Here is a 13,148-nt window from a genome sequence, read left to right as displayed (position 1 = left end):
ACCTAAAACCATTTGCAAGTTTACCACTTACCACTTATCCTTGATCTACTATTGTTTCCAACAAACCATGGTTTTTGGACCTTAACCATTTACACGCACACTTGGGTATGCACATTGACGCAGGTCAAAATACCCCAAAATGTTCAAAATGCCCGTGAAAATGTTCAAAATGCCCGTCAAAAACCAAGCCCGACATATGTTCACGGTCCACGGGAAAAATATTTTTTTTCCAACATAACTATGGTGACGCCGTGATTGGGATTTTGGGACACAACAGATATATAAGATCATGTACTTAATGACGTGGCTGACATGCTTGCAGCCAGCGTGCCTTAGAGTAAGTTTGGCACGTGGCAGCGGTGCATATGCCGTTGTCTGACCTTTGGACACATACAGACTTAAAGGGGTCCGGATGAGTACACGCAGAGGCCCACAAGCATGCAATTAACTGTTTTCAAATCTTTCCAAAGCAGTGTTCTAAAAAAATAATTTCGCCAAAAAGTTAAAAACCTTCATTAGAAATTTGGGAAATTATTAATTGAAGAATTTCTCAAATTTTGGAGGTTTTCCTTCTAAAATTTCCCAAATTTTGCAGGTTTTTGTACCTTCAAGTTAAAAATTTGAAGGTAATTTTCAGAAGTTGCAGGTGCAAATTACACTAAACCCGGGTTTTTTTCGAACAGTGTTCCAAAGCCCCTTAGAACATATTTTTGATTAATTAATTACATGGTCGTTGAGGGGGCAAAGGGACTCCCAAGGGGAAAAAAAATTGTAAGGTTTATACGCCTAAATTATTTTTATAAGGTTTATAAGGCTAACGGTTGGGGTTGGGTGTTAGGTAGGATTTAGGGAGCAATTGTCATTAGAGCTGCGTCCCACCATGGCTTTGCAAGGTCATTTGGGTTGAATTGCCTCCCAAATATGGAGAGAGTACCCTTTTTCCTAGAATTTTTGAAGCCCCCACTAAACCTCAGAAACATGAAGGTTTAGTGGGAGTTGTGAGTGATTTGAAGGTGCACCAATGAAAAACTAAATAATGCTCCACAAATTCAGCCGGAACCATTTCTTCCCTCCACTAACCATGGGGGGGGGCGGGGGGGGGGGGGGGGGGCGGGGGACGCCCTTTTCTCTCCATCGTCCCCCTACTCCCCTTGGGTGGGGAGTGGCTCTTATTCACACTCTTTCGGTAGATATAACCATGTGGCAGAAAACTATATCTCCTCTCTCTAAACACGTGGCAGAAGTGTAAGGGTGAGGCACACACAGTGCACGGGCGGGGGCAGTATTGCAACAGTGTGCGGGTGCATATGTTATATTTAATATATAAAGCATAGACGTCCACCTCTCGTGTGAAAAGGCTAGTGGCCACGTAGTGAAAAAGGTAGCAAAACATCCAACCATGCAGGAGGGGGCTGTGGTGCTCGAAAAAAAATGGCATCCTAGTGTATTTATACTGGCTAGACTTAAGAAAAACCCACTAACATTTTAAGTAGTCCTTATTCTAAGGAATGACTTTTCATATATTTTAGTCATAAAACCAACATATTGTAGAGGAAACAAAAACCGGATAGATTTAAGAGTTGTCATTCTTTTGATTGGTTAAAAAATATGCTTTTTTTTTTTGCACTGGGTTGCACACCCATTCGCGGACATTTGTGAGTGACTCTTAGTTCTGTCTACGTTGTTTGAGCTTGTTCATCACCTGCAGTGCTCGGAAAAAATGGTATTCCAAAATATTTCATGGTCTAAGATTTATTTATTATTTTTATCATAAAATCGATAGTAATATACATTTACGAAACAGTGCATAGTCTTCATATAGTATACATTTTCAAAACTACAATCAAGTAGATGAAAGAGTTGTTCTTATTTTGATTGGTTTGAAATGTATTTTATTGAGAATTGATCACTTGTAAGGTGGAATTCTTGGAGGGTTAGTTCTTAACATAAATTTTTTTTTGGAGCGAATGAAAAAGACAAGTTGGAGTACAATTGGTTTCCTAAAGTCTCATTATTAACTAGTTTTTATATAAATTTTATCAGTTTTTGTAAAGGCGAGAGTAAATTCAATAGGGTTTTTTAAAATTTTAACCATTGTGGTAGCAAAATGTTAACCAGTGTAAAATACACGAAAAGGACGAGAAGGTGGCGTAGCAAACTTTTCCAAAAAAAACCACGTGGCTCGTTTATATAGCCAGCCAGGAAAGAACACTTGCCACGTGCTAAGGCTCTTTCCCACTTCGCGCCGCTGCTAAAGGCTTCAGAACTTTGAAGAAGAAAAGAACCTGCTGTGCTTCAGCCTTTCATGGCCGTCGCCTCTTCAGTCTGTGTCGTCTTTGCGAACCTTAAATAGTACTGTACCTGCTAAGCTCTCACCCCTTAATCCTCTGTTGATTTTTTTTGCTTTTCTGTACCGCTTTGCCATGGCCTCCAACGCCGACCTCTCAGAACCGCTCCTGCAGCCCTACAGTGAGGACCATCTCAACACTACAGAGCTTTCCCTGCCGCACACCTCCAGCCTTACTACCCCTTACCATACAGGCAACTGGCTCAAGCGCCTCACCTTCACGTGGCTGGATCCCCTCCTCCGCTTGGGGTATACCCGCACCCTGCAGCTTGGCGACATCCCACACTTAGCTCCGGAGGATCAAGCTGCAACTCTGTATGAGGCTTTTTCTGCCGCTTGGGAAGAACAGCAGAAAGGAAACCCCAACCTCAACAGTACACCGAACTCCAATGGTAACCCTCACCTTAGCCCTAAGCTTAGCTCTATATCGCGGTCCCAGTCGATAACGAGAGCACTGGCTAAATGTTTCTGGAAGCTTGCCTTGCAAACAGGCCTCTGCGCGCTGTTGCGCGCTGTCGCCATGACTTCAGGTCCTGTCTTTCTCCTCTTCTTCGTGAATTACGCAGCTGGTGCAGAGCTGTTTCCAGGGGAAGGCTACGTTCTGGTGGTGGGCCTCTTCTTCGCAAAGATTATAGAATCTTTTGCGCAGAGACATTGGTACTTCGGATGCAGAAGGCTAGGCTTGCAGATGCGATCAGCCATCATCGCGGCTGTGTTCGACAAGGAGCTTCGCCTCTCCAGCATTGGCAGGAGAAGCCATGCAGCAGGTGAGATTGTTAACTACGTTGCAGTGGATGCTTACCGGATAGGCGAGTTTCCATGGTACATGCACTATGTATGGGCCGTGCCTGTACAGATGATGCTGGCCATCATCATCCTCTTTGTTACAGTAGGGCTAGCCACTCTACCAGGGCTTGTCATAATTCTCCTCACTCTGGTCCTCAACTCGCCTTTAGCCAGATCTTTGCAAAAATGCCAGTCAGAGTTCATGGAAGCCCAGGATCAAAGGCTAAGAGCCACCACAGAGGTTCTCAACAACATTAAAGTGCTTAAGCTGCAAGCCTGGGAGGACAGGTTTAGGCTTAACTTGGAACATCTGCGAGATGAGGAGTTTAAATGGCTTTCAAAGGCACAGTCAAGGAGGGCTGCTGGCACCATCTTGTACTGGTTGTCACCGATAATTGTGGCCTCTGTAGTGTTTGCAAGTTGTATTTGGCTGAATCAGCCCTTGAATGCAACAGTTGTTTTCACAGTCCTTGCTACTTTTAAGATCATCCAAGAGCCTGTGAGAATGATACCTGAAGTGCTGGCGGCCTACATTCAGGTAGCCGTGTCGGTGACTAGGCTGGGAAAATTCCTCAGGGATGATGAGCTGCCTGAAGATGCCATTCAAAGAATCGCTACTGGCACGGCAGAGCATGTTATAAGAATTAGCGATTGCACCTTCAATTGGAATCCAGAGTCTCCCAAACCTACCTTAAAGAATATCAACGTAGCCTTCAAAGCTGGAGCGAAGATTGCTGTCTGTGGGGCTGTAGGCTCAGGGAAATCTTCACTCCTCTATGCTCTTCTAGGAGAGATACCAAAGCAGTCCGGATCGGTGAGTACTCGTCTCGTACCCTCAAACGTGCTCTGGCTTTCTTTTCCTTTTCTCAGTTATATGCACATGTGCGCGCGCGCTGCTGGCATAGACTGCGGAGGGTGTTGAGTTTGGGTCCTTGCTTGCCTCATCCCTCACCACCTGGCCACGTGCCTGTGGGAAACCGCATATTGAAGTTAAATACATCATTAATGCAAAGTTTATCCTTGGTGATTGATGCTGTTCTAAACTTCCAACTTAATTGCAAAAAGGTAACTGAAGATAGGTACCTTTGTCTTGTTTTATTAAGTAAAGAAGAGATCGAATGCAAATGTACATTTTTAGTGAAGAGAAGCGTCTACTTGCAGGTGCAACTGGTTGGTAGCACAGCCTACGTAGCACAGAGTGCCTGGATCCAGAGTGGAACAGTCCGGGACAATATTTTGTTTGGCAGGCCCTTTGACAAGGTGCAGTACCAGAAGACCTTGAAGGCTTGTTCGCTTGAAAAAGATATTACAGGATTTTCTTTTGGAGATCTCACGGAGATTGGAGAAAGAGGTCTCAGTATGAGTGGAGGCCAGAAACAGAGAATACAACTTGCAAGGGCTGTATATAGTGATGCAGACATTTATCTTCTGGACGATCCTTTCAGTGCTGTGGATGCACATACTGCAGCTGCTTTGTTCAATGTAAGCTTCAAGGAATACTATACACATTTTGGGAAGCTTTCCTTATTCTTGAGAGTATTCAGTACTACGAATTAGTAGCAAAGTTCTGTGACATTCTTCTTCATACTGTTTTATCCCATCTCTTTTTTCTTGCAGGATTGTGTAATGGGAGCTCTTGTTAAGAAAACTGTTCTGCTTGTCACACATCAAGTGGAGTTTCTCCCGGCTGTAGATTGTATCCTGGTAAGCCCTCACATTCTCCTAAGCTGGACAATAATCTGAAAAATGCTTTTTTGAAAGCCTTCTTCGGAGAGTTCCACGAAGTCACTGTGGATTATATAGATCGGTTTATGTAGTCTGGGAACAGCATAGGATTTGTACGCGAGCACAAAAAAAGAAAAAACAAAGCCCACTCTGCCAGTTAACAGTAGAGCATCACAAAAAGAATATTCGGAGTAGTTGATGTGATAGAAGTGTGCAGTTGCGACTGTGTCCAAGAGGAACATTGGCATTATAAAGTCCACCTCATCACTACATTAAATCAGGCTGAGCAGCTTCTCTCCAGCATGGATTAGCATTGAGCAAGTACTGCAGGAATGGAACCATGTTTTGCATCATATCAGGTGCATGAGCATAGTGAAGAAACTTAGACCAGATCATAATAAATTTTTAGGGGCATCGAACAGACCATTCTCATGAGCTTATTGAAGTATAAGGATGCTAGTTGGGCAGAGGCTGCAGAGAGGGTAGTAGGAAAGTTGGCTATTTGAAGGGACACACATGGAATAAGTTACTTTGGGTGCTTATTGGCATGGGTATTTATGAAAGCCTTTATTAAACTATAATTATAATAAGTGTGCTTTCTTGCTTGCAAGCCTATATAAATGAGTTATTGTTTCATAATTACACAACACTTGGAGAGGGATCGAGATCCCCCCCCCCCAAACCCCAACCCCAACCCCAACCCCAACCAAACCACATAATATAACACAAACATACACACACGAGAGAAAAAAAAGCCCTCTAAATTTCTACTTAACCACATCTCCTCTACTTTTGACCTTTGTTGGGGTGGCTCCCTATGAGTTGGGAACTTGGATATGATTTACTTAAGCATGCAGCCTCTCTGTGTATCAGATAATGTGTTTGGACTCAGCCCTCTCTCTCTCTCTCCCCCATATCAACATCGTGAAAAAGATAGTATGTGCTAAAATCAACCCTTTTTTTAAGTTCGCATTTACCCCCTCTAATGTCTATTGGCTGCTGCTGGCAACTATAAATGGGCTCTAGAGTGGATTAAAAGGGGGCTTGAAAGTCTCTGCTTAAATATTCTGAACAAGTTAGTGTTGGCCTTTAAGATAATTTGACCTTGCACCTATATAATGGGCACTTAATAGAACTGCCTCTTGATATGATTGTCTTGAATGAACATGGCATTTTAACTTCAAAAAGGAGGAAGCAGCCTCACTGCTACGTGGAGATGTAGTGGGGAGGCTCTTATAAAAATGAGTAGAAAATCACAGTTCAGGACTGGGATAAGTTTGTCCTCAGGGAGAGGACCCAGCATGGTGTGCTATGATGGGATAGCATGTTCGTGATCTTGAGTTTCGCTTGATCATTCAGGTAAGATTCAAGAGCATGCCTTTTGAATGGACTGAGTCCAATTATCACTGAGGAATTGTTCTGGTTAATGAAGGGCTAACAATGTTCTACACCGCTATTTTACCAGAGAACGTTTTTCGATATGGGTCAGTAGTTTTTGTTCCACTGTATTTTTAGTGGACAAGTGCGTACTTTTCTTTCAGGTCATGCAAGGAGGTGAAATCCAGCAAGCTGGGCGTTACAATGATCTATTGCATGCCGGTGAAACATTTGAGCAGCTTGTCAATGCCCACCAAGAAGCATTGACAACGGTCAGCTTTGGAGAAACTATTCACACGGATGATGATTATGGTGGATCCAATCGCATGCAAAGGAAGCTGAGTAAGAAAGCAAGCAGCCGGGCTGATGCTCAGGCTGAAGCCATTCAGCTTGTCCAAGATGAAGAAATGGAGACAGGAGACATGGGCTTGAAGCCCTATAAAGAATACATCACTATCTCTGAAGGAGTGGCGGTGTTTGTCTTTATGACCCTGTGGCAGACCTTATTTGTCATTCTACAAGTTTTGAGTAACTTTTGGCTAGCAGCTGAGGTTACCAATTCTACTGTCTCTCAAGGGCTGCTAGTTGGTATATATGCAGCTCTTTCAGTTGTGAGTGGTATATTTGTCCATCTGAGATCAGAGTTTAATATGTGGTTGGGCCTCAAAGCGTCAAAGGCCTTCTTCTTTGGTATGATCCGGACAATGTTCAAAGCTCCTATGTCGTTCTTCGATTCCACACCAACTGGAAGAATCCTTAGCCGAGTGAGTAGCGCATAAATTGCCTTAATGGTAGATATGTGAAGCTTTTAGGATTTCAGTTTGATAAGCCGTGATTTGTCTTCTGTCCAGGCATCTACAGATTTGAGTATATTGGACTTGGATATCCCCTTCTGTTTTGGTTTTGTTGTAGCTGGGAGCCTTGAGCTTCTAGGGGTTCTGGTTGTCATTGCTGTGGTTACGTGGGAAATTCTGATAGTTGCGGTTCCCGCGCTTTATATTGTCCAAAAGCTTCAGGTATGTACTTCAAACAGGAGAAAAGTTTTCAGTAAGCCTTCCTTTGATTTTGGAAGATAATATTGTTTTTCAAATATTGATTTTTATTTTGAATAGTTAAGTGAATTGACGATTCTAAATTGTATCAATATTTATTCAAAAATAGTTTAGTACTACATGAAGTAATAAAAAGAACATAATTCATATATAGTAATGAAGAAATTATACAATGTTTGTTTGTCTGTGTGTGAGTGAGTGAGAGAGAGAGAGACTCGAGAGAGTTTGGGGGGAGGGGAGCAGGCCAAAAAGTGGCCTGCGGGACCCATTTGAGCGGATGCATCCATTATGACATCAGTTAAGGACAGAGTCCATCGGGCTGAGAAAATGAACAAATAGAAGAAAGATAAAAGAAATTCTATTAGTCAGCTAGTACATCCCTTGTCGGAGGACTCCTCGTCGAATGAAGAGACATAAGCCTTAAGCTTGAGAGTTTGTTGGCTTGGGGGTGTAGAGTTTGTGGAAGATGGCCCTTCTCAAAACATTGCAACTTGCCTGGTCTTACGGGCCTCTCGAACCTTGGCTGATGCCACTGGTGCCCTTTTGCTTTAGTAGTGCGGGTGTCAGTTCAACTACTATCCAAAGCTTGGTACCTTTCAAGAACTTGGAGTGTTTGAGTATATTTTGAGTTTCGCTTCCCTCAAGGTGAAGGCTACAGTAGCAGGGCCGTTGGTACTTTCCCTCAATGGTAGCGGTCTTATACACATCCCATGTAACTAGGGGGGTGGCTTGGACCACTGCTTGGAAAGATCATCTCCAGCCGAATGGTAGGTACTAGGCTCTTAACTCTGAGCGAGAGGGCTAAGACCTCTCTGCATTTCTGCTGTTCAACTGGGTGGTGACCTGCCGGGTGCCCTTCACCAACTACTTGGAGAACCTCTTTCCCTTGACCTTTTTGGCTTTGACTAGAACAGCATGTGCCTATGCTGACTTTGTACTAAAATGGGATTCCACTACAGCAGGAGTGTTCAACTGCTTGGAGACACTCTTTCAATTCCCCATTCTCCGGAGAATCTCATCCTACACACACACACACACAGTATCTTTCTATTTTCACTATGTTTTAAGAATAGGTCTCATCCTACACACACACACACACAGTATCTTTCTATTTTCACTATGTTTTAAGAATAGGTCTCCAAGCAAATTATTCTTACAAATGCTTATTAAAAGCAAGATTTCATCAAATAAGGCATTTTACATGGGCAGGCCAAAAACTGAAACACAAGCTGCTTAAAGGGCCTAATTTTTGTGCAATTGTCATGTGTAATATAGCATTACTATGTGCGATCAGCTCAGGAGCTGATGAGGATCAATGCCACAACAAAGGCACCAATAGTGAACTTCTCTGGGGAAGCTGCGCAAGGTGCTGCAACCATCAGAGCATTCCAAATGGTTGACAGATTCAAGAGGAAGAACTTATGTCTGATTGACAATGATTCTAGTCTTTATTTTCACACCAATGCTGCACTAGAGTGGCTCATACAGAGGCTTGAATTACTCAGTAACATTGTGCTGTGTGCAACTGGATTGCTTCTGGTTGTTTTACCTACATCCAGCTCAGGTTGAAATACTCCTTCATGTAATGGTCAGATTTGTTCCATTCATAAGTAGTGTGAGCTAGTAAGGCTTCATGCAAGCTCGCTGTAGAAGCCAGCTTAAACTGATTACTTGAGAGTTGAACACTCTTCTTCGTGCAGTTGCGTCTCAAACTGATTTTGAAAAATTGGGATTTTATGAATAGGTTTTGCTGGTTTGGCATTGACATATGCTCTTTCGCTCAGTGCATCGCAAGTATTCTTTATACAGTGGCAGTGCAAGTTGGTGAACTACATTGTCTCAGTGGAGCGCATTAACCAATACATGCACTTACCAAGTGAAGCGCCTGCTGTTATCGAAGGCAAGCGCCCGTCGACGCAATGGCCTACACAAGGCAAGGTGGTGTTGGAAGAATTAAAGGTCTGCTCTGTACTGTTTTCTGCCCAGGTTTAGGTATTTGTCTTTGCTGGATATTACTTTAGAGCATAGGGACCTTGAGTGTCTTCTCATTGTAAGCTGTAATTTATGGTCTGCTGCTTTATGCTTGGAGAGTTCACTATTCTTCTTAATTTGATTTCAGATACGATATCATCCCAACTCTCCAATGGTGTTGCGTGGCATTACATGCACGTTTGAGGGGGGGAAGAGAGTGGGCGTTGTTGGGCGGACAGGGAGCGGGAAGACAACCCTCATCAGTGCTCTATTTCGCTTGGTTGAGCCAGCGGGGGGGAAAATAGTTATAGACGAGATTGACATATGTTCTATTGGCTTGCATGATCTACGTTCTAGGCTTGGAATCATTCCCCAAGAGCCAACCTTGTTTCGAGGAACTGTCCGGACCAATTTAGATCCGTTAAATCAGTACACTGATGAAGCAATATGGCAGGCAAGATTACAATTGGAGTCTGTGTGTGGTTGTTTGATTGCATGTGGGGTTTTGCTAACAATGGGAAACCTGCAGGCACTTGATAGATGCCAGTTGGGTAAAGAAATACGGGAGTCACCATCACAGTTGGAAGCTCCTGGTATGTGAGCTAGGTGTTCACTTTGCAATTTCTAGTGAGTTGCCATTGCAAAACCACAATCTCTGCAGTTAGATGGATGAAACGTGGAAGGTGTCGAGTGTGCACTTCGCACATTGTCATCATCTGATATCATCGTTTCTGTGCTTGTTGAACTGTGGTTTGTTTCCTTGTAGTGAGTGATGAGGGTGAGAATTGGAGTGCTGGGCAACGACAACTCTTCTGCCTTGGTCGCGTTTTACTCAAGCAAAGCAGAGTCTTGGTCCTGGATGAGGCTACTGCATCTGTGGATTCTCAAACAGATGCCCTTCTTCAGAAGGTCATAAGGGAGGAATTCATTGATTGTACTGTTATCACTGTGGCTCACAGGATTCCCACGGTCATCGATAGTGACATGGTCCTGGCGCTCCGGGATGGTAAGTGGTGGTATGGGTTTGTTTCCCTCCCGAGGGAAGATTTGAAATGCAGAATTTGAGGCATGGGTCACATGGCTTGCATTTGATGTCTCACCTTTTTTATTTTTGCAGGCAAACTAGTCGAGTATGACACACCTACAAGATTACTTGAAGATGAGAACTCGCTTTTTGCTAAACTGGTCTTGGAATATTGGTCGCATGTCAACCATGCAGGGAACAACAGCAAATCTCAGTGATGGTTTTGCCACTTGAGCGGTGTCCTGTTCATGATGTGCGGCTTTGGCTTGCGGGCTGGCTGCTTCTAAACACAGGAGCTTTCAAGAGAGAGCTTTGAAGACAAGCCGCTTATTTTGACCACATTCAACAGACCTTGAGATCATGGAGGGGCTGCCTTTTAGAGACGACACCATTGAAGATGGAGAGATTAATGGCTTCCACCATTGGAAGAAGTAGTATCTCTGATTTGTCTTGGGTTATTTTTTACAATCTAAAAAACTGAGATCCATGCCTTGCAATGTCCATTTCAGGACATATTGTTGTCCTAAAACCATGCTCTCGCTACCTCACTCTTAAAAGTGTGCAGGATTCCTGATTCCTTGCAGTTATATGGATCATATGTGTTAAGTTGGCTTAGCTACGATGTTAAAGGAACCACCCCCGCGCCCCCCCGGGCTGATAGGAGTCCACAGCCTCTGTGCCTCTCATCGTTCCCGACTTGGCCTTCCAATGCTTGGCATTTTTGTGGCCTCATCGGATTCCCTCGTCCAAGAGGTGGCCATCCCCCACTTGGATCGTTCCCATCTTAGTGTGAAAGAAGGGAGACTCGTCGTATTCCCCTGCCCAAGAGGTGGCTATCCTCCCCTTGGATCGTTCCCCATCTCGTGTGTGAAAGAAGGGAGAGACAAGGGATGGCTTGTTAACGTGGAGTCGGTAACATGAGACATCATTTACATAGAGTTTATACATAGGTGAAGGTCGCTATGAAAGCTTGCATGAGCAAGGCTTAATTGATATTGAGTAAAATTCATAAAAGTGATTTACAACGGGCTTATATACCTTTGGTTCTTTTTCACACTTATTAATGCCTTGGCCTCCACATTGGACCATGCCAAAGGTTCGTAGTTCTTTAATACTTTATTACAAACCATTTCCACCCATAGGTTTTGTCCTCAAAACCTTATAACATTTAGGCTTTTATATGGGTTGGATATCCACATAAAAGTACTCAATCCATGTGCACCAAGTATATGGAAAAGAATGACTCGTGTGAACATCCTCGAGTGATTCATGGTTGTAAAATACTCTCAATGATCAAAAATTGCATTTTAAGCATATAAAATAGTCCCAAACTTGCTTTCCATGATGGTACTTTCTTTATGAGCACTTTCAAATGCAAGTTCCATGATCTCCAAGTAGTTTGAAGCTCTCTAACAGTGATTCACAAGAAATTTCAGCAAGCAAAACCATTGTTATGCCTCTTTATTTGATCCACCAAATATACCCATAATACATTCATAACCTTTTAAGATTGAGGTGAGTTGCCATGAAGCTTGTAAACTTCTCCGTTTGACAAGGTATTTCACCAAAGAACGGTTGTGTAACAACTCTCTAGTATTTCTAACATATTTTTTGATACATACTCAAGCATATCTTTTTCATTCATTAGAGGTAACTTATCTTGTACTTCTATTATGGGTCCCATAGATGCTTTCAACTGAGAGACATGAAACACATCATGTGTGCATGTGGTTGTCGGTAGCAATAGCTTATAATAAGCTACTTGCCCAATCGTTCGCTCAATATTATATGGACCATAGCACTTATGAGTCAATTTGGTATTTTTATTATCCTTGAAAGATGCATATCTTGATTTTGGTATGCGTAAGAGCATCCAATCACTCACATTGAATTCCATAAATCTTCTATGGACATCGGCATATCGCTTCATATTTCTTTGAGCATTCTTTAAATTATCCTTGCATTGTTGTATGAGAGTTTGCATTCATTTCATTTTAATATTTACCATTAGACGTCATTTTTGTCTCTTTCTAAAGATTCACACCTCCTTTCTTTAAAAAAGTGGAGTCATGGTGAAATTTTTGCAAATCAGCTCAAAAGTAAGCGTAGTTTGGACATTTGGAATCTACTCTTTGAGACCTTTTCAATGATATATAGTATGATGGAAAATTTTGTATATTCAAGAAGTCCATCACCAATTTGGGGGCTTCTTGAATATGCAAAATTGTCCATCATGCTATATATCATTGGAAAGGTTGGGGGTTTCTTTTGGCGAGCATTTTCGAGCGAGCGTTTTTTGGGAACCAGACAAGCGGATTTCAAAAAGATGCATTCTTTTTTCAAGATAAAAGAGGGTTGAAGTAAGTTGGAGAGAGTAAGATGATATAATTATTTGACACATTCTACAATTAGGTTATTGGTTTGAACCGAAAATAAAACCAAGTTTTTTTTTATGTATATCTTTCAATTTTATAAATTCCAAGCCTCCCTCTATGAAGAGGGGCGAAGCAAGTTAGAGAGAGAGCAACATGACATAATTACTTTGTCGGGAGTGAACACAAACACATGTCAACATCACATCTACATTGGAGTTATTGGTTCAAACTGAAAATAAAACCAAGTTCATTCGCGTACATCTTCCAAATACAGAAATGTGAACCAATATCTTTACTACTATAGGCCTCGCTTGTTCTCTGGGGGGTGTAGGCACAAAGTAAGCGAATGGTGTTCGTACCCTTTCGTACTTACTTTAGCAAGACATGCTCAGATGATTCATCAATAAAACCATGGACTCATCAAATTGCAAAGCCTACCACTTTGTCCTTAACTTGAGAAATAGCATCATCATTTTTAACAAAGTGGAAAG

General features: G+C 42.5%; 1 protein-coding gene across 2 annotated transcripts; it reads left to right on the top strand.

Annotated features, from left to right (window-relative positions):
• The first annotated feature begins 2,216 nt into the window (after positions 1-2,216).
• On the top strand, positions 2,217-10,875 carry LOC147627009 (ABC transporter C family member 8-like). Of its 2 annotated transcripts, XM_086815601.1 has the most exons (11): positions 2,217-3,947; positions 4,295-4,615; positions 4,751-4,837; positions 6,400-6,999; positions 7,087-7,251; positions 8,563-8,851; positions 9,032-9,246; positions 9,407-9,712; positions 9,788-9,851; positions 10,025-10,264; positions 10,376-10,875. In XM_086815601.1, exons 1-11 carry the CDS (start codon positions 2,424-2,426, stop codon positions 10,498-10,500), a joined length of 3,936 nt encoding a protein of 1,311 aa, XP_086671727.1. In that variant the 5' UTR covers positions 2,217-2,423; the 3' UTR covers positions 10,501-10,875. The 2 variants fall into 2 exon arrangements, with proteins under 2 accessions (XP_086671727.1, XP_086671728.1); XM_086815602.1 differs by lacking the exons at positions 6,400-6,999; positions 7,087-7,251 and having other exon boundaries at positions 2,218-3,947.
• Positions 10,876-13,148: the final 2,273 nt, after the last annotated feature.

Source organism: Cibotium barometz, chromosome 21 (genome assembly GCF_041138505.1).
Source record: "Cibotium barometz isolate CiBa-2024 chromosome 21, ASM4113850v1, whole genome shotgun sequence".
Taxonomy (NCBI): Eukaryota; Viridiplantae; Streptophyta; class Polypodiopsida; order Cyatheales; family Cibotiaceae; genus Cibotium; species Cibotium barometz.
This window is presented reverse-complemented; position numbering and strand designations above follow the sequence as displayed.

What these genes read in the sequence shown, in the direction of transcription:
- LOC147627009 (XM_086815601.1), top strand. Translation starts at nt 2,424, where the DNA reads ATGGCCTCCAACGCCGACCTCTCAGAACCGCTCCTGCAGCCCTACAGT. An exon ending in CTGGAAGAATCCTTAGCCGA is followed by an intron (nt 7,000 to 7,086) that starts GTGAGTAGCGCA and finishes TCTTCTGTCCAG; the next exon opens with GCATCTACAGATTTGAGTAT. An exon ending in TGGTGTTGGAAGAATTAAAG is followed by an intron (nt 9,247 to 9,406) that starts GTCTGCTCTGTA and finishes ATTTGATTTCAG; the next exon opens with ATACGATATCATCCCAACTC.